At 45.1% G+C, this 27,688-nt stretch overlaps 1 protein-coding gene and 1 pseudogene across 1 annotated transcript; both read right to left on the minus strand.

Annotated features, from left to right (window-relative positions):
• Positions 1 to 1,357: 1,357 nt before the first annotated feature.
• LOC136460582 (uncharacterized protein At3g28850-like) lies at positions 1,358 to 2,965 on the minus strand (annotated as a pseudogene).
• A 1,382-nt stretch (positions 2,966 to 4,347) lies between these two features.
• Positions 4,348 to 13,739, minus strand: LOC136458236 (cytochrome P450 709B2-like). Its single transcript, XM_066458215.1, has 6 exons — positions 13,386 to 13,739; positions 13,162 to 13,232; positions 6,189 to 6,341; positions 5,661 to 5,914; positions 5,158 to 5,536; positions 4,348 to 5,039 (listed from the first exon to the last, which is right to left on the minus strand). The coding sequence occupies exons 1-6, from the start codon at positions 13,663 to 13,665 to the stop codon at positions 4,605 to 4,607; spliced, it is 1,572 nt and encodes a 523-aa protein (XP_066314312.1). The 5' UTR covers positions 13,666 to 13,739; the 3' UTR covers positions 4,348 to 4,604.
• Between the last annotated feature and the right edge of the window lie 13,949 nt (positions 13,740 to 27,688).

A 27,688-nucleotide genomic window follows, 5' to 3' on the forward strand; every position in this document is an offset into this window, starting at 1 on the left:
GGAGAATAAAATAGAGCTAGATAAATGCTTTTTAAATGTTTTCAATCTTGTCAAATGTATAACTTGAGCTAGGAAAGTGATAAAATGTTATTCAAATTTTGCTGGTCTTGTGTTGACATGCTCTAGCTATGAAAAATACTAAAACTACACTAAGCATGCTTGGAATAGGGTCTTTCTATTTAATCTTAAATAATTGCTAGTTTCTAGTGAAAATAAATAAGGTAAAAATGCATAACTAATGATCATGCAAATTTTTACACAGTGTTATGGTACTAGGATGCATGTAACAAAAATATGAAATCTGTTGTTTGACACTTTTCACAATGCTAAACTATTTTTGCTAAAATAATCCTAGGCAACTTGTCATTTTTGTAGAGATGGCTATATTTATCCAAATGGCATGAAGTTTGTACAATAGACTTCTGGGAACATAAGTACGCTACTGTAATTTTCTCAGAATTTATGGTGCACTTTTGATAGATTTTCCTTATTTCACCTTGGTATCCAAATAAATTAATAAATGCATTTAAATAATTTACTTGGGCTTGACCATCATGTTTTCTTGAGTGTATGTGATGCCTATGAACTGTTGGTACCATTGGTTGTGCCCAAATTTGATTGCTTGTATGCAGTGAAATATTAATTGCTCTATAATTTAATTTTAGTGACTGTTCAGACAGTTTCGGTTGTGAAGTAAATTGCATGGGTAAAACGATGTTTGCTGTGAATATTGTCAATAACAAAGTTGTAGATAACTTATTTATCTTGCTTGTGTCCAATTTGCATGGAAATAGGCTAAATGGTTTGAGAATTATAGCTATTAGAAGTTGGTCTCTAGAAATGCTCATTCTCTGGAAATTTCTGGACAGACCTGGGAAGTTTACCTATTTTGACTACCATAATTGTTGAATCACCTATTGGTGATTAAATGAAAGTTGTAGAAAGTTTTATAAGCTTTCCATAAAGTCCAAGATCATAGTATTTGGTTGAGTAGAACTCTTGATATAACCAAATTAAGTAGCTTCTGTTTACAGCAGGAAATGACTAAGTCAAGTATAGTTGTTTGTCTTATGTGATGCTTGTGTAGATGCTTAGGCTAATTGAGATTAGTTGTTAGTTGTAGGTTCTAGGTCTCTTACTGATGATGAACAACTTTACCTTAGGTTGCTAGAACTTAGTGAGTGTATGTTTCTTGTATTATTGGAGAGATATGCACCAACTCAGTAAAAATCAACTAGAAGAAAGTTATACATCTACTTGGTTGACGAGTGTTAAACTTATCATACACCTTATGGATAACCATGCTCATGCATACACAATTTATCATATCATCTAATCTCTTATGCATTCATGGTACTCATTTGTGCATATGCATGCAATAGGTTCCCCAGAAGGAGTGACGCTTCTCGAGTTTGAACCCGAGCATCAAGAGGAGCAGCAGGCAGCCCTTGCCGCCGGAGCTCGGTGGGGGCGCCATCTCACAGGCCTCGAGCGCCTTCGACAGCTCACCGACCTCATGCATCCGGCGGACCTCCTTGGCGCCGCCCAGGTGCCTGCCGTCCGCGAACACCTGCGGGATTCTGCTACCCGCAGTGGAGCCCAGCGCGGCATGGAGCTCGTCCTTGAACCCTGAGTGCATCGATAGGTCACGCTCGTCGATGCGCACGCCGTAGCTCTGGAGAATGGACTTGGTGGACCAGCAGTCCTCATAAATCTTGCGGATGCCGTGGAGGCTTGTGAGGTACAGCACCACCTTTCGGGCGCTGTCCAGCGGCGGTGGCAGAGCCGGCGGCTGCGGCTATGGCGGCGCCAGCTTGGTGAGCTTCGCGTCGTTCCTCTGCTGGAACGCGCTGATCTGCGCGCGCACGATGCCCAGGAACCTCTGTATCTCGCGCTTCTTGACGCCCACCTCATCGCCGCCCCCGCCACCGCCTAGGCCATCAGGCTTCTTGATACACTCCTCGATACCAGGGTCGTCCGGTGGGGGGGGTATCTCATCCAGCGCCTTCCGGAACGCGGCGATGATGTCTGGATCGAACTCGGGCGATCCTAGGGCCGACTTCTCCCGCCGCTCCTCGTCATCGGCGTCGCCCTCCTCGTCCTTGTCATCGAGGCCATCCATGAGCTCCCACACGTTGATCACCTCGGGCTCGCAGACCTGCGTCTTGGCCGGCGACCCTGGCACCTGTTTCTGCCACCGCATCAGCTGCGGCTTCAGCGGCAGCGGCGGCGTCTTCGCCGCTCTGACAACTCCGCCGTCGTCGCACCACTTCATCATCTCCTCCTCGTCCCGGTCGAGGCTGAGCGACCCCAGCGTGGAGGACTTGAGCGTGACGGCAGGGAGTCGAAGGATATGCGCGAGGCTACGGCGCGTAAAGTTACGCGGATGAGGGGGTTTTTTTCCAACTCCTAAAATATTAGGAGATTGTATTAGGAGTTGTTGGAGATAGATTTTTTATGGATCCTTCTAAAAACATAGGATTAGGAAGAGGTTTAGGGAACTTTTGAAGATGCTCTTAGGTCGTCCACAGCATGAGCTAGGAGGAGGGAGATCATTTGGGCACACCGCTCCTCCAGTTGCAGCCAACGACGCCAATTCCTATGAAAGCCAGAAAATCTACTAATAGGTTTAGTGAAACCATCAATTTCATGTTACAAATTTGATCCGTAGTTCACTGCTTGTCTTGTTTTAAGGATGTTTTAATAATTTGGTGTCCAATTAGCTGTTTTTTTGCTTTTTTTAAGTTTGGCTCTTAATTGGCAGCCCTTTTTTATGTTGTTTTTTTATATATAAATTTGGCCTCCAGTGGCCCTACGGTATCTCAACTGTAGCTTGAACTATAGCATTAATGGCTGCAATTATGGTAATGATCTTTGTATATATGACACGTTCGCAACTTGCTAGATGGCAACGATGAACCTTGTATGTTTTCAGAGCTCATTGCAAACCTCTCTTGCCTGACATGGTTGGTTGTGAGATGGTGTGGCCTGATGGTGTGTTTTGCCTGTAATGGTTACCACCTGTATCCGAACCTGCACTTACAGTATGGGCTATGAGATTTGCAATTTTTGGCCTTTCTAGATTTAATTTGTCTTTTAGTTTTCAAACGTGTATTTTACCATCCTGTCTAGCCTAGTTATTTGTTAGACAACAACAACAAAAAAACAGCACAATACATATTTGGACGGCACAATTGGGCTTCATGAAGCCTGCGGATTCAACCTTTCCACCTAAGCATCCGGCCCACAAAAGCAACAAAACAGTAAAAAACAAAAAGGCGTAAGATTAAAATCCAATGGATCAAAATTTGTGTGTTGCAACGTGTTGAAACACTCGAATCTTTGCTATGCCCTGCATCGGTTGTTTTCATGGGCTGTAATCACGTTGGAAGCCTACAAAATAACCGAATGACACATAGACACTCCCACCTAGATTTGCCAACGTTGGTCTTTAAGATCCCACCTAGATTTGACCCAAGGATCCAAAAGCTCCTCTATGTCGTGCTCATCGCCAAGCGCAAGCTCCGGCACTACTTCGACGCCCACTCTATGGTGGTCGTGTCTTCCAGTGGCTTGGGGGACGTCATCAACAACCGGGAGTCCACCGGCCGCATCGCCAAGTGGGGGCTCGAGCTCATGGGCCTCTACATCACCTACGCCCCCCCCCCCCCCCCCCCCCGCACCACGATCAAGTCCCAAGCCCTCGCCGACTCCGTCGCGGAGTGAACCGAGGAGCAGACCTCGACCGCCCCCGTCAAGGTGGAGTATTGGACCATGTACTTCGACGGCTCCTTCACCCTTGAGGGGGTAGGCACGGGGGTTCTCCTCATATCCCCCAGCGGCGACAAACTAAGGTATGCCCTTCAACTCCACTTCCGGACCACTAACAACGTTGCAGAGTACGAGGCGCTCCTCCACGGTACCCGGGCGGCCGTCAAGCTAGGTTCTCGGTGCCTCTTCGTATGAGGAGACTCCGAACTGGTTATCAACTAAGTCATGAAGGAGTTACTTGCCACGACGTGAATATGGAGGCCTACTGCACGGAGGTCAGGAAGCTGGAGGACAAGTTTGACGGCATCGATCTCCATCACGTCCTCCGGCGGGACAATGAGGAGGCCGACTCCTTGGCGAGGCTGGCATACTCCCAGAAGCCCCCGTCGTTCGGAGTCCTCCTCGACAGCATATTTAGAGGCCCCGCACGTCTCTAAGAACGTCGGAGATGGATCCAAAGTATATAGCCTTTTGACACACATGAGAGACGTATCTTTTTGGTACATGCATGTCCATTTGACGCATCTCTAATTATACATTGTGACGCTTCATGTTTTAGCGGAAAAAGATGTGTATGTCTTCTTTGTGTGTGATGCTGTCATGGTGTCGGAAACAACTATAATTACTGCAGGTAATCTCCCTGACAAGTGTTTTATTCATTACAATCTGCATAAGAAAGCAAACAGCAATGTCTGCATAGTAAATAAAGTAAAAATACAGGAGCATCACATCACATACCAAACACCCACAAGTGTTTGTTTATTGTAACAAACCTTAGGGAAAAGAAAGTGGCGGTGCCTGGCGGCACCAATACGGCTATATGGTAGTACATCTCAGTCGCGAAGGTTCCTCAGGATCATGGGAAGCCCGAACCAGGGCATCAGGGTGATCGCTTCCTTGGGTGCATGGACATACTTCGCCGAGAGCTCAAACGAGAACCTCTGAAGGATCATGGCGATCCCGATACGGGCCTCAAGCATCGCGAAGTTCTGGCCAATGCAGGCCCTAGGCCCCTGGGAGAACGACAGCAGGGCATTCGGGTGGTTGCCAGCGCCTTTGGACACGCCGTGCTCGAACCTGGCAGGGTTGAACTCGTCGGCATCATGGCCCCAGACATCCTTGTCCCTGTGCAGCAATGCAATTGGTATCGATAGCATTGTTCGCTTGGGCACCCTTATGCTGCCGAGCTGGATGTCTGAGCCTGTGCCCCTTCTTATCAACACCACGGGGCTGTAGAGCCTCAGTGACTCGAGAAGTACCATGTTAACCTGAACAGCAACAGCAACAGATGTCAATATAACATCATCCAAAATTGACTTGTCGTTTCGTTTGTACAGTTGGGGAAACCACATTAATTTTGGAAGGGGATATATATGCGAGGTTTACCAGTTTGAGCTTGGTGACCATGTCCGGATTTGGCACTGCATTGCCACACTCTCTCAGCACCTCCTCCCTCAGCTTGTGTTGCCACTCGGGGTACCTGCTCAGCAGGAACATGGTCCAGGTGAGGAGGTGCGAGGTGGTGTCCTGCCCTGCGAAGAAGAAGGTCTTGCACTCGTCCACGATCTCCTGGGTTGTGAGCATCTGGTGCCCTTCTTGCTCCAGAGCGCGCGCTTCGAGCATGAGACCGAGGAGATCGTTGCCGTATCCATTGGTGTCCTTCTCAGCAAGGCGCCCTTCGATTATCGCCATGAGCATGCTCCTCACCTTCTGGTCCAGTTTTTCAACTCGTCGGCTGCTCTTGCTAGTTGGCAATTTCAGTTTCCTTCATGTATATATATGGAGATGAATTTGGATTGAGTTCATAATTTAGTAGTACTAAAGTCATTGCCTTTACACAAAGTAGCAAGCATGGCATGCAGTTGATTAGTTGAATACTCAGTGTTTACCTTAGACAACCAGGAGCTGGGATATCAAGCGATGCTGAGAATGCGAGTTCTTGGAGCTCCTTCTGCGCGACGAACACCTCTTTGCCCTCCTTGTAGCTGCTCCCGAAGGCCGTGTGCGCGATCACATCTGAAGTCAGCTCTGAGAATTCACTGCTGAGTTCAATTTCAGCCTCATGGTTGGTATCCTGCTGTATCTGAGATTGCCATTGCTGCATCATACGCTGCGCCAAGTCTGCCATGACCACAGACATCTCCTGCGACATGATAATGCAATTATGTTTTTTTTGAAAGAGATAAATTCTGGTTTGAAGAAAGCAATGTCCATACAGGACTGGGGATACCAGTTTAAAAAGGAAATCAAGTCAGCACTAATAATGCGATTATGTTAAATAAGTTAAGGAATTAAGGGACAAAATAAACTTAACCTAAAGAAAGCACTATATAAATCATTATGCAGGAATAATTAATAATCACATTGTATTTGTATATGCAGTGGATCAGGTATGCTTGATCAGACGTCAGACAGACCTTGAGCTTGTCGAGGTTGAAGGCCGGGTGCACCACCTTGCGGTGGCGTTTCCACTCTTCGCCGTTGGTGAGAACGAGACCCTTGCCAAGGAGTGCCTCCATGTTGGCGTTCAAGTAGTCCTTGGGGAAAAGACCTGTCCTCTCCGCGAGCACCTGCTGTTAAGATTCTGTGGATCGACTAGGGTAGATCTAGGCGGATGAACATTTGGATCCGTGAAGCACATGCACATTTAGACCTAGAACACTACACCGAGAGAGAGATAGGGTAGAGAGGTGCTGGTGATGAACCTGAGCCTTCAGATGAAGTCGCGGTTGTGCTGGCCATCGCTGGTTCGGTGATGGAGGCAGCACACGGGCAGCGACGGGTGGAGTAGAGGTTGCACGGACGTCGATGCAGTGCAGACGGGGTGTAGGAGTGACGAGGGCGAGGGTCAGCGGAGCTTCCCGTCGCTGGCTGCGCGCCCTCTTAGATCGGTCTAGGGTTTGTCGGTGGGGTTTGCGGCTCACGACGAACCTCGTGCTTTGAGCCGCCGGCCCCCACCTCTTTTTATAGCGCAGTGCGACGGGGGCCCACCAACCATGTAGGGTTGGGAGCCCCCGATTAGGGCGCGTGACCAAGGCCCAATAGGCCGTTGGGCTTATTGGTTAGGAGATCAATCTAACATTCTCCCCCTTGATCTCACTATTACTTTTATCTTTAAACTTTAAACTTTAATCCTTTTAACCTTACTCATTTCTTCACAGATGATGCATAGAGCATGTTTCATCGTCTCGGTCAATCGCCGATAGATTTAACAGCTACGATGCACGTCTCTGATCTGAAATAGTTAATTTAACTTTTGGGCCCTTTATAGTCTAGGAATCATAGGCTTTTCCTTAAATCCATGCCGGCTACATGTTCTCTGAACACGTTGGGTGGTAATCCTTTTGTAAGCGGATCCGCGAGCATCTTTTTGGTACTTATATGCTCAAGACTTATCATTTGATCCTGGACTTTATCCTTCACAACATAATACTTTATGTCAATGTGTTTGGCAGCACCACTTGACCTATTGTTGTGAGCATACTGTACTGCTGGATTATTATCGCAGTATAACTTCAGTGGTCTATTGATGTCGTCAACCACCTTCAAACCGGGTATGAACTTCTTTAGCCAGTTCACCTGCCCCGTTGCCTCATAACACGCTACAAACTCGGCATACATTGTGGACGATGTAGTGACGGTTTGCTTTAAGCTTTTTCATGAAATACCTCCCCCTGCGAGAGTAAACACATATCCAGACGTGGATTTTCTATTATCTCCCGCATAATCAGAATCTGAATATCCCACTATATGGAGTGAATAAGATCTTCTATACGTCATCATGAGGCCTTTTGTTCCTTGCAAATAACGCAAGACTTTCTTTACCAATTTCCAGTGTTCTATTCCAGGATTGCTCTGAAATCTGCCAAGTAACCCGGTAACAAATGCCAAGTCAGGGCGCGTACACACTTGAGCATATTGCAAGCTAACGACAGCTGAAGCATATGGAACCACTTTCATTTGATCGATCTCATATTGGTTCCTGGGGCATTGAAAATCCCCATATCTGTCACCCTTGACTATAGGAGCAGGTGAGGAACTACATTTGTACATACTGAATTTCTTTAAGACTTTTTCTATGTATGCCTTTTGTGACAGTCCTAATACCCCTTTACTTCTATCTCGGTGAATCTCGATCCCTAGAACGAACGAAGCTTCACCAAGATCTTTCATATCAAATTTTGAGGACAAAAACTTCTTTGTCTCCAGTAGTAGACTGACATCACTACTAGCAAGTAAGATATCATCCACATATAGGACAAGGAAGATAAACTTCCCATTCTTAAACTTTGCGTAGACACAATTGTCCTCAACATTATCTTTAAACCCAAAATTCTTTATTGTCTGATCAAACTTCAAGTACCACTGTCTTGAAGCTTGTTTTAATCCATAAATAGATTTCTTTAGGCGGCATCCCAAACGTTCTTTTCCTTCCATGACAAAACCTTTCGGTTGTGCCATGTAAACATTTTCCTCTAAGTCTCCGTTGAGAAATGTCATCTTTACATCCATCTGATGTAATTCTAAATCGTAATGTGCCACTAATGCCATTATGATTCTGAAGGAATCCTTACATGAGACTGGAGAAAAAGTCTCATTGTAATCAATCCCTTCTCTTTGTGTAAAGCCTTTTGCCATAAGTCGGGCTTTATATCTCTCTATATTCCCTTGAGAGTCAAGTTTTGTTTTATAGACCCATTACAGCCTACTGTTTTGGCTATTTTAGGAATTATCTCCAAATCCCAAACTTTATTTGCATTCATTGATCTCATCTCATCTTCCATGGCCTCAAGCCACTTTGATGAATGATCACTTTTCATGGCTTCTTCAAATGAGGTGGAATCATCCTCCATTTGAAATTCTTCAGTGTTATACACTTCATAATCAGCAGGAATAGCTGATTTTCTAACTCTTTGAGACCTTCTAGGGGCCTCCTCAATTGGCACATTTTCTGTTTGAGGCTGTTGTTGCTCCCCCTCATGTGTGGCAATAGGTTCTATAGGATCCTGAGCCACAGGTTCCTCATCATCATTCATTGTTGCCACAGGCGGGATAACAACAGGTGCTGACACCACACTGTCTTGTACTGTTGGTGCAGCAACAGCAGGTAGTGAGAAAAATGGCTCATGAATGATCGGAGTGGGTGCATACACCCGCTTCTCTTCAAGGTCAATTTCTCGAGCTACCATGCCCCCCCTAATCATTTCATCCTCTAGGAAGACAACATGTCTCATTTCCACAAACTTTGTATGTCTGTTAGGACAATAGAAACGAAAACCTTTTGATTTTTCTGGGTAGCCAATGAAATGGCAACTCACTGTTTTGGGATCTAGCTTCCCAATGTTTGGGTTAAAAACTTTAGCCTCAGCAGGGCTCCCCCCACACACGCAAGTGGTTAAGTGAGGGTACTCTTCCTGTCCACAACTCATATGGTGTTTTGGGCACCGACTCACTTGGTACTCTATTGAGAATATGAATGGCGGTTTTTAACGCCTCCATCCATAGGCTCATCGGTAAAGTGGAGTAACTTATCATACTATACACCATATCCATCAGGGTACGGTTACGTCTTTCAGCTACTCCATTCTGCTGAGGTTCGCCCGGTGTTGAATACTGGGCGACTATACCATTCTCCTGTAAGAACCTTGCAAAAGGTCCAGAAACTTATCCATATGGGGTATGCCGACCGTAGTACTCTCCTCTACGGTCAAACCTGACTATCTTAATCTTTAAATCATGCTGATTTTCAACTTCTGCTTTAAATATTTTGAATTTATCCAATGCTTCTGTTCTTTCTTTAATTGGATAAATGTAGCCAAACCGAGAGTAATCGTCTGTGAATGTTATGAATGAATCATAACCATCCACACTTTTCACAGGAAAAGGACCACATATGTCTGTGTGAATAATCTGTAGAATTCCTGTACTTCGTTTGGCATCTTTCTTAATTTTCTTTACATACTTTCCTTTTATGCAATCTCTACATTGTTCTAACTCTGAGAGCTCTAATGGAGGAAGAATATCATTCTTAACTAGTCTTTCTATTCTCCCCCTCGAAATATGGCCTAAACGACAGTGCCATAATTTCGACAACGCATCGTGAGCTCTCTTTCGTTTTCTGTTTCCATTGTTCGATGAGGATACATTTTCATTCACATCACATACGGAATTCACATTTTCACGAAGTGATAACAAATAAAGCTCATCTTGTCGGAAGGCAAGACCAACACATTTATTATTAAACAATATCCGACATTTGCCATTTCTAAAATGACAATCATAACCATCATGGTCCAACTTTGATACACTAATTAGGTTTCTTTGCAAAGAAGGTACATAAAGAACATCTCTAAGAAAAAGTATGAAGCCATCTGGAAGCTCTAGAGGAAGATCTCCAACGGCCTCAACATCTGCTTGTACTTCATTTGCGACTTTAATGAAACTTTCACTTCTTTGCAAAGTTCTCATCGAATGGAATCCCTGTAATGAATTAGCAACATGAATAGTTGCACCTGAATCAATCCATCAAGTAGATTTTGAAAACTTTATATACAAGGATTCATTTACGAACATAATAATATTCTCACCTTTATTCTTCATAATCATCTTTAAGAAATCAGGATAATTCTTTTTATAATGTCCCGTCTTCTTGCAGTGGAGACACTGGTCTTTAGCCACTGGGAATTGCTAGTTCTGAGATTGTTGCATGGGACCTTTTCCAGATGACTTGGAGGAAGATCTGTTATTATAGTTCTTTTTCTTATCTTTTAGGTAGTTGACAGAACCACCTTGTGAAACTTTTATTCTTTCCTCCTCCTGCACACACATGGCTATGAGCTTTTCTAAATCATATTTTTCAGGCTGTATGTTGTAATTAACAACAAAGGTGTCAAATTCTTTGGGCAAAGAAGCAAAAATCAAATGAATAAGAAACTCATCCTTGAGTGCCAAATCTATTGGTTTGAGCTTAGATGCCAGATTGCTCATTCTCAGTATGTGCTCTCTAATGCCACTGCCGCCATCAGAGTACCTTTCTGTAACTAGCTGCTTGATCAGCTGGGTTACATGTCTTTGAAGAGCCAGTGAACTGACTCTTTATTCTATCTAGGTACTCTGTGACCGTGTCACAGTCTGGAATTGAGCCCACAATAGCAGGCTCAATCGTGTTCTTTATCATTGTCAAAACACTTATTGTTGGCAGTGACCCATTTCCTATGCTCAAGGTCATAGGACATCTTTACGGGAGCAAAATCCCGCTCTCTATTCTGCCATGCAGCATCAGTCTCATCTGTCTCCCTCACCGGTGCCACATGTTCTTTGGGACACGGTGTGGTGACAACCCAGTCCACCTCAGCGAGGATAAAAGTCGGGTCTATCTTTTTCTTCCACTCAATATAGTTATCACCTTTTAGAGTGGGGATCTCTTTGATACAACTCATTAAGTTGTATCCTCCTGAAAACACAATTCAAATAGTGTGAGAAAAGAAATAACAACAATAATTGCATGCCTTAGTTTAACGTTGGTCAAAATTAAAACATACAATTATTTTATGCATTAAATCTACATCACCGTTGGGCAAAAATAGAAATAATGCATAATCATTAAAATTATAATATTGCTATTAACAACGTTGGTTAGAAAATAACAATATCATAATCAACTCATTTTTATCTCTTGGCTCTTAAAATCAAATTCTCCCGTTGGTTCGAATTTCATTAAAAGTCCATAATTACTTTAAATACGCAGCGGAAACATTAACATTCAATAATCATTTTCCTATTTTCCAGAAGCAACTTTACTATTTACTGAACAAAATTATCGTTGGATAAATTTTGTACAGAAAATTATCATAAAAATTCAATTCAAATTGATCAAATTATTTTCTGGAAAATAAGAAAATAAAAAACTGCGACTGTACTATTTTATTTGGCCATTTCGGCCCGATCCAGTACACGCGCGGCCCAGCAGCGCGCAGCCACAGCACGGCCCACGGCCTGCTCGGGCGCGCGCGCGAGCTCTCCTGGCCCAGCTGCCCGCGGCCCAGCCGCGTGGCGCTCTCTCCCCCGTGCCCAGGCTGCAACCTGGGCCTGGGCCGGGATTTTGGTCGAGCAGCAGCGCCCGCCTAGGCCAAAAGAGGCCCGAGCTTTCCTGGCCGTTGATCTCAAGGGCAACAAGATCCGACGGCACAGCACATGTCTCGGAGGAATAAAAACCGGCTCCAGCGGCGATCCACTGAAACCCTAACCTCCATTTCCATTCGCACGCTCTCTCTCTCTCTTCGCCTCACTGCTCTCCCCTTCTCTCCTCAGTTCATCACCGAGCGACCACGGTGAAGCAGCGAGGTCCCGGCGCCGTCGCCGGCCCCCTCGTCGGCGTGCGCGCTCACCCGCCGTCGAGCGGCCTGGCCGCGGCGCCCCTATGGCCGGATCCCGGCGAGCGGAGCCCCGGCCGGCCTTTCTTTTCCCCACGCGCCGGCGTGACTGCGATGTCGCGCGACGGCGAGGTAGGCCACCCCGTTCCCTTTCTTCCCCTTTTTTTGATTCATTTGTTCGGATTTTTGCACGATTTTCTCGATTAGGGTTAGGGTTAGGGTTGGGGACGACACTGTTTTTCTTTTCCCCGAATCACCTTCGGTTTTAATTCGGTTTCCAGTTTTCATCTCTATCCCAAAACCCGATCTAGGGTTTGGATGTGCGGTTCTTCACTTTTCCCGAACCATCATCCTTTTCTCAGATCCGAAGGGATCGAGTTTAGGGTTCAATCGAACCCTTTGTTGGCCGAAGCCCTTTCTTCTTTCTAGATCCGCACTGGATCTCTTCATCTTTTTCTTTTCTAATCGGTACCCGTTCTAGATCTACGTGCTAGTAGTCTCTGATACCATTGTTAAGATTCTGTGGATCGACTAGGGTAGATCTAGGCGGATGAACACTTGGATCCGTGAAGCACATGCACATTTAGATCTAGAACACTACACCGAGAGGGAGATAGGGTAGAGAGGTGCTGATGATGAACCTGAGCCTTCAGATGAAGTCGCGGTTGTGCTGGCCATTGCTGGTTCGGTGATGGAGGCAGCACACGGGCAGCGACGGGTGGAGTAGAGGTTGCACGGACGTCGATGCAGTGCAGACGGGGCGTAGCAGTGACGAGGGCGAGGGTCAGCGGAGCTTCCCGTCGCTGGCTGCGCGCCCTCTTAGATCGGTCTAGGGTTTGTCGGTGGGGTTTGCGGCTCACGGCAAACCTCGTGCTTTGAGCCGCCGGCCCCCACCTCTTTTTATAGCGCAGTGCGACGGGGGCCCACCAACCATGTAGGGTTGGGCGCCCCCGATCAGGGCGCGTGACCAAGGCCCAATAGACCGTTGGGCTTATTGGTTAGGAGATCAATCTAACACCTGCTTCACCAGGTCCACCTCGGCGACGCAGATGGTCGGCACTGCGCCGAACCAGTACAGAAATGTCTTCCCTGAACGACAGACGACACACACATATATGATGCAATTGCAATCAGGAATCAGATAGTGGATATATCAATATCCTATCATTCGATTATTCGAATAATGTCAAGATGAACATCACTTGCTAATTTATATACTGTTGTATAATTACAGATACGTACCGTAATCTGCCACCCATTTGCGGTACTGCGGCTGCACGATCGGGATGAAGTCATGGGAGCCGACGTCGAGTATGATCTTGCTCCCGGCTGCTTTCATCCGCTTGATCTCCGGCAGGGAGCCGACGAAGAACCTGTAGCTTGGGCCCCCGACGCCCTGGCCCCTAAACCACCTGCTGACAGCATAGGGCTTCCACACCAGAAGGAACAGCACTCTGATCAGCAGCGTGGAGACAAGCACGGCCAGGAGGGCACCCAAGACTGAACCGATGGAAACATCCATTTTTTTTATCTGCTGATGGATGCGTTTGCTCGTGTGGCTGTGTACGTATGAATGATCGAGCTGAAGATGTTTTGGTTGTGTTGGTGCGTGGTTTGATCCATGGAGTGGAGACTGGACAGGTATATAGGATTGGGAGCAGAGGGGCATGCAGCGCCACACGGCTAGTTCCTGACTTGGTTCAGCTTATTATTTGGCTTTGTGCGATGCTGAGATCAGAACTGACGTCACTACTGAAGATTGAGATAGGGCTAATGAACCACGTGCATAGCCAGCAGTACCAGTGACAGCTCTTCTGGAGAAAGTGATCGACCGCTGCCTGTGGCTACTAGCCTACTATGTAACAAGTACGTACTTGTTTGATGAGCTCACAACTGATGACAGCGAATTGCATCGCCTGCTGTTGGACGTCCATGTTGACCAGTCCTGGCACTACTAGAAAGCAGCCAGCCTTAATTTCTAGAAAGCCACAGTAATCTGCTGGAATTTTTTTATTCGGGCTGAGCTCGCATGTCTCGGCACCTGCTGCTTCGCCTGCACCTTTGCAGGCTGGGCCGCCCCTCTAAAAGATATCAATCGTATTGTTCCGAATAATTGGCACGGGCCGCTGTTTGCTCCGATCACACATAAGAAAATTTATGTCATGGTGAGCGCACCTGCGGCTTCGCCTGCACTTTTGCGGGTTGGGCCGACCCTCCAAAAATATCCATCTGATTGTTCAGACTAATCGGGTCTAAAATGGGCATGGGCTGCGGTGTGCCCCAATCATATATAAGAAAAATTATTACGTGTATAATATAGACTCTCTCCATCCCAAAATAAACGCATATCTATAATAACTATCATTAGATTGAGTATAGACTATATAATAAACTTATTTGAAAATAATCGGGTCTAAAATGGGCACAGGCTCCGTCTTGCCCGACACCGAGGCCGTGGACTCCGTCTAGCCCGTCGGAGACCCATGCCGTCGCCAACCACTCCAAGTCCAAGTGTATAGGCCTGGGTTAAAGCTCTGACACAAGGGAGGAGACCGGCACGCCCTGATGTAACCCGCGACCACGACGGGCCATACCCGAGGATTCACATCAAGAACAGCGTCGGGCGTATCGGTGTTGTTCTGCCTAACCCTCGTACGAACACTGACAGGCACGTCAGTTCACCACGATGTCCGCCAGGACAGAGTGGAGCGCCATGACCGGCAGACGACGCCTGCACATAGCGCCAGTGACGGACAGGGCCGCGACGTGGAGCCGTCCCTGTTGACATCTACAGGATCGGCGGGACCCGCATGAAGGATAAGAAGGACCTAGCGATCCTGAAGGCCTTCGGCTCTCTCTGATTCTTTTCTTTTCCTCCGCTGTAACCCATGCTTTCCTTTGGCCTATAAAAGAGAAAGCAGGATGCCTCACGAAGGTGATCAGGGGATCGATCGATTGAGGCCAGACCCGATCAAACCATCACGAACTTATCGAACCTCAAATCGACCAGAATACAACACAAGCACACGGCTGACCAGCAACCGAGCTCTCGGCACCCGTTCACTCTTTCCACCAGAGACTTGGGACATGTCCCTCTCTCGCCCGTTTGTAACCCCTACAACAAACTTTCAGTGCTAGTAATATGAGTAGCAACGTCGAACTGGACGTAGGGATATTCTGCCTGAACCAGTATAAATCTCGTGTCCTCTAAGCACACCATCCGAGCCAAACGCGCAATACTAGAAATTGACTCGTTGGTGGTAACTCGAAACACCGACAGTTGGCGCGTCAGGTAGGGGCCTTTTGCGCATCTTGACATCCACACCAGGCTTTCGATGGCTAGTCACAATGCCAGCTAGGTCTTAGGCACACACATGCGCTTCGGGAGCCTGGACTTCATCGTCACGACGGATGGAGAGTTGGTGCGGCATCTCGTCGCCATCCAACCTCTCCACTTCATCGGCCTCGACACGATCGTTGAGGCAATTGAGGAGCTATAGCTGCACGCACCAGAGGCCCACGTGAAAGCTCTAGTTTGGTTTTGGTGAATTGATGAAACCCTAAGTGCTAACCTAGTTTATCAAGTGATCACACTTCAAGTGGAGAAGCTAATGAAGATCATAACATGACATTGGTGATGGCATGGCGATGATCAAGGGCTTAAACTTAAAAAGAAGAAAGAGAAAAACAAAAAGCTCAAGGCAAAGGTATAATTTGTAGGAGCTATTTTGTTTTGGTGATCAAGACACTTAGAGAGTGTGATCACATTTAGGATTGATAGCCGTACTATTAAGAGAAGTGAAACTCGTATCGAAATACGGTTATCAAAGTGTCACTAGATGTTCTAACTCATTGCATATGCATTTAGGATCTAGTGGAATGCTAAACACCCTTGAAAATATTTGTGAAAATATGCTAACACATGTGCACAAGATGATACACTTGGTGGTTGGCACATTTGAGCAAGGGTGAAGAAGTTAGAGGTGAAATGGAGTTGGTCGAAATGACGCTGGCGTCGGTCAACTGACCGGACACTGGGTCACTCTACGACCGGACGCTGAAGGGCTATGTCCGGTCATGTTGTCGGTCGACACAGTGATTAGGGTTAAGCACCGGACGCTGGGTTGTGTCCGGTCAAGCATGACCAGACGCGTCCGGTCGGCAAAAACTTGTTTTGGACCCTTACTGTAAATGACCAGACGCTGAGGGTCCAGCGTCCGGTCAGCTCTGTTGGAGCGTCCGGTCAACATTTCGACCGTTGAGATCAAACGTTCACAGTTGAATGCAAGAGACACGTGGCCGCCATCGGGCAACCGGACGCTGAGGAGCAGCGTCTGGTCAGTTGGACCGGAGCGTCCGATCAGCCCGTGTTATGCCTAGTGAAGGGGTATAACGGCTCTATTTCATGGGGGGCTTCTATTTAAGCCCATGGCCGGCTGTAGCTAAGATCTTTGGCCATTTTCATTGACATAGCAACCTTGTGAGCTTAGCCAAAGCCCTTCCACTCATCTCCATCATTGATTCATCATCATAGTGAGATTGGGAGTGAATCCAAGTGCATTGCTTGAGTGTTTGCATCTAGAGGCACTTGGTGTTCGTGTTTCGCTATAGATTTCGCTTGTTACTCTTGGTGGTTGCCGCCACCTAGACGGCTTGGAGTAGCGAGGATCGTCGAGCGGAGGTGGTGATTGTCTCTGACTCCGATCGTGGTGATTGTGAGGGGTTCTTGACCTTTCCCCGGCGGAGCGCCAAAAGATACTCTAGTGGATTGCTCATGGCTTATGTGATCCTCATCTTGTGTTGGTTGTGCGGCACCCTATTGAGGGTTTGGCGTGTGAAGCCAATTAGCACGTGAACCTCCAAGTGAGTGAATCGCCACAACGAGGAGTAGCTTGCCGGCAAGCAAGTGAACCTCGGTAAAAAATCATTGTGTTCATCATTGATTCCGAGGTGATTGGTCTTCATTGTCATTCATCCTTGTGATTGATTGGTTTCTTCATCTACACGATGGTATAACCTTCTTGATCACTCTCTTTACTTTATCACAAACTAGTTGACAAGCTCTTTAGTATAGCTAGTTGTGAGAGCTTGCTTGCTTGGTTGGTGTGGCTCTTTAGTTAGCCTTTGAGAGCACACTAACATAGGGTAGTGTCATAGCTATTGTGTGAATAGACACTATCTAAACTAGAATTGTTGTAGGTGGCTTGCATTTTGAGTAGGCTAGCGCAACACTTGCTTCGCCTCATAATTATCTAACCATTTTGTTAAGTATTGTTGTAGAAATTTTATTAGGCTATTCACCCCCCCCCCTTAGCCATTAGGACCTTTCAAGTGGTATCGGAGCTGAGGTCACCGTTATTTGAGGCTTAACAACCTTTGGTGTAAAAATGGCTCAAATCAACAACACCAAGAAGCCACCCCAATTTGATGATACAAAGTATCCTTATTGGAAGTCAAAGATGACCACACACATCAAGTCAATCAATAGAAAGGTGTGGAAGGTGGTAGAAATCAAAATTGAGATTGGTGATCCAGAGAATCCCACCGCCGCCGAAGTGCTTCTCCAAAACAATGACATTGCTCTAAGTGCTATTCATGATGCAATCGATGATAGAACATTTAAGCAAATCAAGAATATTGAGATGGCTCATGAGGCATGGAAGAAGTTGGAAGAATCATTTGAGGGCACTCAAGCCATGAAGGGTGCAAAGGCTTACATTCTCAAAGAGAAGTTTGCAAGCTTCAAGATGAAGGAGGATGAGAGTGTGCCGGAGATGTTTCATAGGCTTGAAGTGCTTATCAATGATCTCAAAGCACTTGGAGAAGAGGTGAAGGACAAGAACTTCTCTCACAAGTTCTTGAGATGCTTGCCTTCAAGATTTGGCACATTGGTCATAATTCTAGTGAGGAGTGGTTTGAACACCATGACACCAAACCAAGTGTTGGGAGACATCATGACCGATGATACATATAGAGATGAAGATGAGAAGGAAGAAAAGAAGGAGAAGAAAGATGAGAAGAAGGATGAGAAGAAGAAGAGTGTGGAATTCAAGGCCACATCATCCAAGGGCAAAGCTAAGCAAGAAACATTAAGTGAAATAGATGAATCATGGGATGATGATGATGATGAGAAGATGGCTCTATTTGTCAAGAGATTTGGCAAGTTCATGGTGAAGAAAGGCTACCATGCTAGAAGAAAGAAGTCTTCATCCAAGAACAAAGAAGAGTCAAGAAGGTGCTTCAAGTGTGGAAGCAAAGATCATCTTGTTGCTCAATGCCCATACAATAGTGACAATGATGATGACAACAAGAAGAATAAGAAGAAGGACAAGAAGGAAAAGAAAGAGAAGAAGGACAAGATGACCTTCAAGAAGAAGAAGGGTGGCTCATATGTAGTCACTTGGGATAGTGATGCTTCCTCAAGTGAAGATGATGATGATAGTGATGATCACAAGACCACCAAGAAGAAGGTTCTTGCAAGCATTGCTATCAATGAGAAGCCTTCTCTCTTCAAATCTTCATCATGCTTCATGGCTAAGGCCACTAAGGTACAATCTTGTGATGATGAAAGTGATGAAGAACATGTTGATAATAATGAACATGAAAATGAAAATAATAGTGATAGTGATGATGATGAACCTACTAAAGATGAATTAATTGGCATGCTAGAAGATGCTAAAGAACACTTTGACATCAAGAGAAGGGAATGCAAAAGCTTGCGTAAGGAACTTATAGCCCTTAAGCAAGCCTTTGATGAGCTCAATGCATCTCATGAGAGGCTAGAGGAAGCCAATGAGAAGCTTGGAAAAGCTCACAAAAAGCTTGAAAAGGCTCATTCCTCTTTGCTTAATGAGCAAAATAAAAAGAAGCATATTGAAACTTGCAATGTAGATTTAACTTGTGATATAATAGATGAATCACTATCTATGCCTATCATTGTTGCTCCTACTAACCCTTCTTGTAGCACTCCCACTTCTACCTCATCTAGTAGTGATGGTCTCACTTGTGACAACTCACTAGTAGTTTAGAATGAGAACCTCAAGAAGGAGGTCAATAAGCTCACTCACACCTTAGCTAAAGCTTATGGTGGTGAGGACCACTTGCTTATGTGCTTGGTAGCCAAAGAGCTTCTCTCTACAAAGAGGGATTGGGCTATACCTCCAAGAAAGGCAAAGTAGCCTTTGCTCCTCACAAGACTAATTTTGTGAAGAACAACGGTCGGTTTTGCACTAGTTGCAAGAAAGTGGGTCACAAAGAGCAAGAATGCAAAAATAAGAGCAAAAATGCTAATGTATCCTTCATTAAGCTTGATTTATGCTATATACTTACTAAGGGTACAAAAAGTGTGAAGGCTAAGTTCATTGGTAAACCATGGATGGGCTCAAATTTGGGTACCAAAGAGCTTAGTAACTAACCTTCAAGGACCCAAGCAAGTTTGGGTACCTAAAAAGAATTGATCTTCTTTTATAGGTCAATTACAAAGCCAGAGGAAGGCATTGGGTTCTTGATAGTGGGTGCACTCAACATATGACCGGTGATGCAAGAATGTTCAACTCAATCAACACCAATGGCAATGATGGTTATGATAGTATCACATTTGGTGACAATGGCAAAGGCAAGGTCAAAGGGCTTAGTAAGATTGCAATATCCAATGACATGAGCATATCAAATGTGTTGCTAGTAGAAAGCTTGAACTTTAATTTGCTATCTGTGGCTCAATTGTGTGATCTTGGATTCAAATGCATATTTGGAGTAGATGATGTAGAGATCATAAGTGTAGATGGCTCTAACTTGATCTTCAAAGGTTTTAGATATGAGAATCTATACTTGGTTGATTTCAATGCTAGTGAAGCTAGATTGTCTACATGCTTGTTCACTAAGTCTAGCATGGGTTGGTTATGGCATAGAAGGCTTGGTCATGTTGGAATGAAACAATTGAATAGATTGGTTAAGCATGACTTAGTTAAAGGCTTGAAAGATGTTGTGTTTGAAAAGGATAAGCTTTGTAGCTCTTGTCAAGCCGGCAAACAAGTTGGAAACACTCATCCTAAGAAAAGCATGATGAGCACTAGTAAAGCATTTGAGTTATTGCACATGGATTTGTTTGGGCCAACATAATACACTAGTATCGGTGGTAACAAATATAGATTTGTCATAGTGGATGATTACACTAGATACACTTGGGTATTCTTTCTAGTGGACAAAAGTGATGTGTTTGCAATATTCAAATCATTTGTCAAGGGCATTCACAATGAGTTTGAAACAACCATCAAGAGGGTTAGAAGTGACAATGGTAGTGAGTTCAAGAATACTAGAATTGATGAGTTATGTGATGAATTTGGAATTAGACATTAATTCTCAGCCAAGTACACACCTCAATCAAATGGCCTTGTTGAGAGGAAGAATAGAACATTCATTGATATGGCAAGGTCTATGCTTAGTGAGTACAATATGAGTCAATCTTTTTGGGCCGAAGCTATCAATATGGCTTGCTATTGTAGCAACCGCATGTATTGTCACCGATTGAAAGAGAAGACACCATATGAGCTCTTGAATGGTAGAAAGCCCAACATTGCATATTTTTGGGTCTTTGGTTGCAAATGCTATATCTTGAAGAAAGGCACAAGATTGGGCAAGTTTGACAAGAAATGTGATGAAGGATTCCTACTTGGCTATTCCACCACAAGCAAAGCATATAGAGTTTGGAATTTGGATAGTGGTACTCTTGAGGAGGTTCATGATGTTGAATTTGATTAAACCAAGGGTTCACAAGTAGAAGATGAGAACTTGGAAGATGTTAGAGGCATTCAACTTTCAAATGCCATGAAGAACATGGATATTGGTGAATTGAGGCCTAGGCAACTAAATGATGATGAAGATGATCAAGTGCAAGTGCTCTCTAACTCAAATGTGCAAGATGATACAAATCAAGTTAGTGCAAGTGGATCTCATGAAAATGAACAAGATCAAGTGGCTAGTACATCATCTCAACCCAATGATCAAGCAAGTGCAAGCAATCAAGTTCCAATCCTCTAACCAACCAATGTTGCAAGAGATCATCCTTTGGACACTATAATTGGAGATATTTCAAGAGGTGTACAAACAAGATCAAGATTGGCATCATTTTGTGAACACTTCTCATTTGTGTCATCCATTTAACCAAAGAAGATAGATGAAGCTTTGAAGAATGTTGATTGGGTGAATGCTATGCATGAAGAATTGAATAACTTCACAATAAATCAAGTATGGGAGTTGGTAGAAAGACCAAAGGGACACAATGTGATTGGAACCAAATGGGTCTTTAGAAACAAGCAAGATCAAGAGGGGATAGTAGTAAGAACAAAGCAAGATTGGTAGCACAAGGATATACACAAGTTGAAGGTCTTGACTTTGGAGAAACATATGCCTCGGTTGCTAGATTGGAAGCAATAAGAATCTTGCTAGCCTATGCTTGTGCTCACAACATCAAGCTCTATCAAATGGATGTCAAGAGTGCATTTCTCAATAGTTATATCAATGAAGAAGTATATGTTGAGCAACCTCCTGGTTTTGAAGATGATAAGAAGCTCAACCATGTGTACAAGTTGAAGAAGGCATTGTATGGCTTGAAGCAAGCACCTAGAGCATGGTTTGAGAGATTGAGGGACTTCCTCCTCTCTAAAGGGTTCATAATAGGAAAGGTTGATACCACTCTATTCATCAAGAAGATTGGAAAAGATCTATTTATTTTGCAAATCTATGTAGATGATATCATATTTGGATCAACAAATCAAGAAATTTGTGACGAGTTTGGAAAGATGATGGCTAATGAGTTTGAAATGTCCATGATTGCAGAGTTGAGTTACTTCCTTGGTCTTCAAATCAACCAATTGAAAAATGGTACATTTGTGAGTCAAGGCAAGTACATCAAGGACATGATCAAGAAGTTTAGAATGATTGATAGCAAAGTCATTAGCACACCAATGGGAACCAATGGCAACTTGGATAGTGATGCAAGTGGAAACATGGTAGATCAAAATTGTATCGGTCTATGATTAGAAGCCTACTCTATATGACTGCATCAAGGTTGGATGTCATGTTTAGTGTATGCATGTGTGCAAGATTTCAAGCCTCACCAAGAGAAAGTCATTTGAAGGCTACAAAGAGAATATTGAGGTACTTGAAGCATACACCAAATGTTGGTTTGTGGTATCCCAAAGGAGCAAAGTTTGAGCTAGTTGAATACTCCGACTTGGATTATGCGGGATGCAAGGTTGAAAGGAAGAGCACCTCAGGCACATGTCAATTGTTGGGAAGATCACTTATTTCATGGTCATCAAAGAAGCAAAATAGTGTTGTATTATCAACTGCCGAAGCCGAATACATATCCGCCGGTAGTTGTTGTGCACAAATACTTTGGACGAAGGCCACTTTGAGTGACTTTGGAATCAAGTTCAAGAAAGTGCCATTGCTATGTGACAATGAGAGTGCAATTAAGTTAACCAATAATCTGGTTCAACATGCAAGAACAAAGCACATTGATGTCCGCCACCATTTCATAAGAGATCACTAACAAAAAGGGGACATTTGCATTGAGAGTGTAGGCATCGAAGATCAACTTACCGACATATTCACCAAGCCATTGGATGAGAAAAGGTTTTGCAAGCTAAGGAATGAGTTGAACATATTGGATTTCTCAAATATGTGTTGATGCACCCCCACTAATATGACATGCCTCTCTTTTGAGCAATCCAAGGTAAAAGTTGATTGGCATGACATACATCCTTGCTAAGGACATGTTTAGTGCGTCTAGTCATATTTTCAATCTAATTAGGACCTTTCAAGTGGTCCTATTTTATTAGGCTCATTCATAAAAATCAAATGAATTTGATGTTTATATGGTATCACTATTGCTTCTATGCTTGATTTGATCTAGTGATAGCATATGATATGTTTATGGGCTTGTAAACCTAGTGTTTGATCTAGAAAATGAGTTATAAGTGTTTAACTCAACATGGTACAAGATAACCCTTATTTGGAGGTGTGAAGAAGCTTGTCCTTGGATCAAACCGAGTTAAATATCTTTGGCAAATAATCTAGACTAAACCAAATTTGGGAAAATGATCCTCACCCCATTGATTGACATTGATAATCTCAACCCTACAAGTAATACTATCTATTTTTAGAACCTTTGTGGTCATTGATGACAAAGGGGGAGAGAAACAAAGATAGTGAAAAAGGGAAAAAAAACATAAAGATATCTTGATATATGACATAGGGGGAGAGATATGACAAAGGAAAGGGATCAACTAAAATTTTGAGCACACAAGTAGGGGGAGCAAGCTCATGAACTTGTATGATGCATTTGAATGTGCATTTCATATGTTTGCTTGCATGGCATAAGTTCTAAAATTCAAAATATCCATGCTTGTGTGATATAAGCTAGTTATAAGATTGAATAATAAAATGAAATCACTAGATAACTTTCATTTCCAAGTAAGTCTTTACAAGTGGTATCTTTTCAAAGTATGTTTCCAAGTGATATTAAGCTAACCATGGTGCTAAGGATGGTATATTGGTGCACTCTGATTGGTATCACGCTTCAAAGGTCCATCTTTTATACCTTAGCATCATTTGGTAGACATTGACTCCTATATTTCCTATCTAAGCATATGTGCAAGCTTCAATCCAAACTCTTAGCACATATGTAGGGGGAGCAATTGCTATCATTTGGGGTTTATGAAACTTGTCCATATCCTTTTACACATGGTAAATATGCTTGGGCAAGCAACATGGATTCAATTGAATTTCAATTCATATCTTTGTATAAGGGTTGACATCAATTACCAAAAAGGGGGAGATTGAAAGCTCTAGTTTAGTTTTGGTGAATTGATGAAACACTAAGTGCTAACCTAGTTTATCAAGTGATCATGAGATAGGTAGCACACTTCAAGTGAAGAAGCTAATGAAGATCATAACATGACAATGGTGATGGCATGGCGATGATCAAGGGCTTAAACTTAAAAAGAAGAAAGAGAAACAAAAAGCTCAAGGCAAAGGTATAATTTGTAGGAGCTATTTTGTTTTGGTGATCAAGACACTTAGAGAGTGTAATCACATTTAGGATTGATAGCCATACTATTAAGAGGAGTGAAACTCGTATCGAAATACGGTCATCAAAGTGCCACTAGATGCTCTAACTCATTGCATATGCATTTAGGATCTAGTGGAATGCTAAACACCCTTGAAAATGTTTGTAAAAATATGCTAACACATGTGCACAAGGTGATACACTTGGTGGTTGGCACATTTGAGCAAGGGTGAAGAAATTAGAGGTGAAATGGAGTTGGTCGAAATGACGCTGGTGTCGATCAACTGACCGGACGCTGGGTCGCTCTGCGACCGGACGCTGAAGGGCTGCATTCGGTCATGTTGTCGGTCGGCACAGTGATTAGGGTTAAGCATCGGACGCTGGGCTATGTCCGGTCGGCAAAAACTTGTTTTGGACCCTTATTGTAAACGACCGGACGCTGAGGCTCCAGCGTCCGGTCAGCTCTGTTGGAGCGTCCGGTCAACATTTCGACCGTTGAGATCAAACATTCACAGTTGAACGCAAGAGACACGTGGCCACCATCGGGCGACCAGACGCTAAGGAGCAGCGTCTGGTCAGTTGGACCGGAGCGTCCGGTCAACCCGTGTTATGCCCAGTGAAGGGGTATAACGGCTCTATTTCGTGGGGGCTTCTACTTAAGCCCCATGGCCGGATGTAGCTCAGATCTTTGGCCATTTTCATTGACATAGCAACCTTGTGAGCTTAGCCAAAGCCCTCCCACTCATCTCCATCATTGATTCATCATCATAGTGAGATTGGGAGTGAATCCAAGTGCATTGCTTGAGTGTTTGCATCTAGAGGCACTTGGTGTTCATGTTTCGCTGTGGATTTCGCTTGTTACTCTTGGTGGTTGCCGCCACCTAGACGGCTTGGAGCAGCGAGGATCGTCGAGCGGAGGTGGTGATTGTCTCCGACTTCGATCATGGTGATTGTGAGGGGTTCTTGACCTTTCTCCGGTGGAGCACCAAAAGGTACTCTAGTGGATTGCTCATGGCTTGTGTGATCCTCATCTTGTGTTGGTTGTGTGGCACCCTATTGAGGGTTTGGCGTGTGAAGCCAATTAGCGCGTGAACCTCTAAGTGAGTGAATCGCCACAACGAGGAGTAGCTTGCCAGCAAGCAAGTGAACCTCGGTAAAAAATCATTGTGTTCATCATTGATTCCAAAGTGATTGGTCTTCATTGCCATTCATCCTTGTGATTGATTGGTTTCTTCATCTACACGACAGTATAACCTTCTTGATCACTCTCTTTACTTTATCGCAAACTAGTTGACAAGCTCTTTAGTGTAGCTAGTTGTGAGAGCTTGCTTGCTTGGTTGGTGTGGCTCTTTAGTTAGCCTTTGAGAGCACACTAACATAGGGTAGTGTCATAGCTATTGTGTGAATAGACACTATCTAAACTAGAATTGTGGTAGGTGGCTTGCATTTTGAGTAGGCTAGCGCAACACTTGCTTCGCCTTATAATTGTCTAACCATTTTGTTAAGTGTTGTTGTAGAAATTTTATTAGGCTATTTGCCCCCCCTCTAGCCATTAGGACCTTTCACCACGCCCTTAGGAGCGACCAGCTCCTTGGCTTCGACTACGGGAGGTTAGAGCGTCAGCTCGCCATCTTCCTATGACCCCAACCATCACAAGAGGATCTACGCTACCTCACCTTTTCGTTCACCATTGTCATGGCATAGCTTGCCAGGAGAGAACCACTCTCGCCAGAATACCTCATCCGGAGCACCCCGATAGTGCTCCCATTCAATCTCCGCAATGCCGCAGAGACCGTTGGCCACCTTGTGGCAGAATGCACTCCTCCATCCCCCATGAACGACGAGTTCGTGGGGATGACCAAATATGTCGTGGCGTCTTTCCACGACCTCCTCGTAGGAGAAACAGAGCCGCCCTTCACCTCTGACTCTAGCAGGGGGAGCCATCACTCCTCTCGTGAATGTGACATGACAGGTACCCCCAAGGAACACTTCGAAAGCATCCATGAGGAAGAGGCTGCCCCTATGAATGACCTCGATGACGAGGTCGAGGGGGACGTAGGGGCCCCACCTTGCCTACAGATGGAGCAGCTGAAGGCCTGGCACCAAGAGCTCAAGGAAGCATGACTCTAGCTCGAGTAAGAACGCACAGAGCTCGGTCGAGAGATCGAGCGCCATGAAGACAGTGGGCGTGCGCGCACCATGGCCCGTGACATGAATCGGAGGATCATCGAGGACGATGAAGCCTTCCCACACTTCACCCAGGCAAGCCAGAACATCACCGCTGCGGCGGCCTTGCTCCGGGGGCTTCTGGGGCCCATGACACCCGAGCATAATTGGGCCCATCTTGAGATTCGCATGCTACTCGAGTGTGCGGTGATGCAATAGGTCGAGAGCTCGCTGTCTCGACGACGTGAGCTCGATGATAGCCCGCGCATGCCCTCGGAGTGATCCAACTTGGATGCCTTAGTCCACCAGGTGCCGCAAGGCGGCAAGCCGCGCACCATGGTCCCGGTGCATGAGCGTCTCGACCACCACCATGATGCACGCGACACCCTTGATGCCCATAGGCATGCCCATGATGATGTGAGGGAGGGGGCTAGCCATGGCTACCACCCTCATCATGGTGGACGCTATGACAGCGGCGATGACCGAAGCCCAAGCCCCGACTTGCCGAGACCTCAGGCCTTCGGTCGACATATCCTCAATGCCACCTTCCTGCCACTGTACCAACCACCAACCAACATCCCAAAATTCTTTAGGGAAACGAACCCTAGACTATGGCTCAAGGATTATCGGCTTGCTTGCTAGGCCGGTGGAGCAGATAATGATGATTTCATTATCTGCAACCTTCCATTGTTCCTGGCCGATTTGACACGAACATGGTTGGAACACCTTTCGCCCAACAAAATCCAAAGTTGGGCGGACCTAAAAGAGATCTTCGTGAGAAACTTCTAGGGCATATTCATGCATCCTGGGAACCCATGGGATCTCAAAAACTACTGATAGAAGGGTGGAGAAACCCTTCGTGGGTACATCCGACGCTTCTCCCTGCAGTGCAACAAGCTGCCTAACGTCGCTGACACCGATGTCATAGGAGCTTTCCTATCTTGGAATACCAATGAGTCCATGGTCCATATGCTAGGACATAAGGGCCCGTGAACCACCAAGGAGCTCCTCGACATCACCACTAGCCACATAACATCGCCGACGCTGACATCATAGTAGCTTTCCTATCTAGGACCACCTATGAGTCCCTGGTCCATAAGCTAGGACGTAAGGGCGCGCAAACCACCAAGGAGCTCCTCAACATCTGCCTAACATCGCCGACGCTGATGTCATAGGAGCTTTCCTATTTGGGACCACCTGCGAGTCCCTGGTCCATATGATGGGACGTAAGGGCGCACAAACCACCAAGGAGCTCCTCGACATCTACCTAACATCGCCGACGCCGACGTCATAGGAGCTTTCCTATCTA

Source organism: Miscanthus floridulus, chromosome 6 (assembly GCF_019320115.1).
Source record: "Miscanthus floridulus cultivar M001 chromosome 6, ASM1932011v1, whole genome shotgun sequence".
In the NCBI taxonomy this organism is placed as follows: Eukaryota; Viridiplantae; Streptophyta; class Magnoliopsida; order Poales; family Poaceae; genus Miscanthus; species Miscanthus floridulus.

What these genes read in the sequence shown, in the direction of transcription:
- LOC136458236 (XM_066458215.1), bottom strand. Translation starts at nt 13,665, where the DNA reads ATGGATGTTTCCATCGGTTCAGTCTTGGGTGCCCTCCTGGCCGTGCTT. An exon ending in TCAACCTCGACAAGCTCAAG is followed by an intron (nt 5,915 to 6,188) that starts GTCTGTCTGACG and finishes ATCATGTCGCAG; the next exon opens with GAGATGTCTGTGGTCATGGC. An exon ending in TGGTCACCAAGCTCAAACTG is followed by an intron (nt 5,040 to 5,157) that starts GTAAACCTCGCA and finishes GTTGCTGTTCAG; the next exon opens with GTTAACATGGTACTTCTCGA.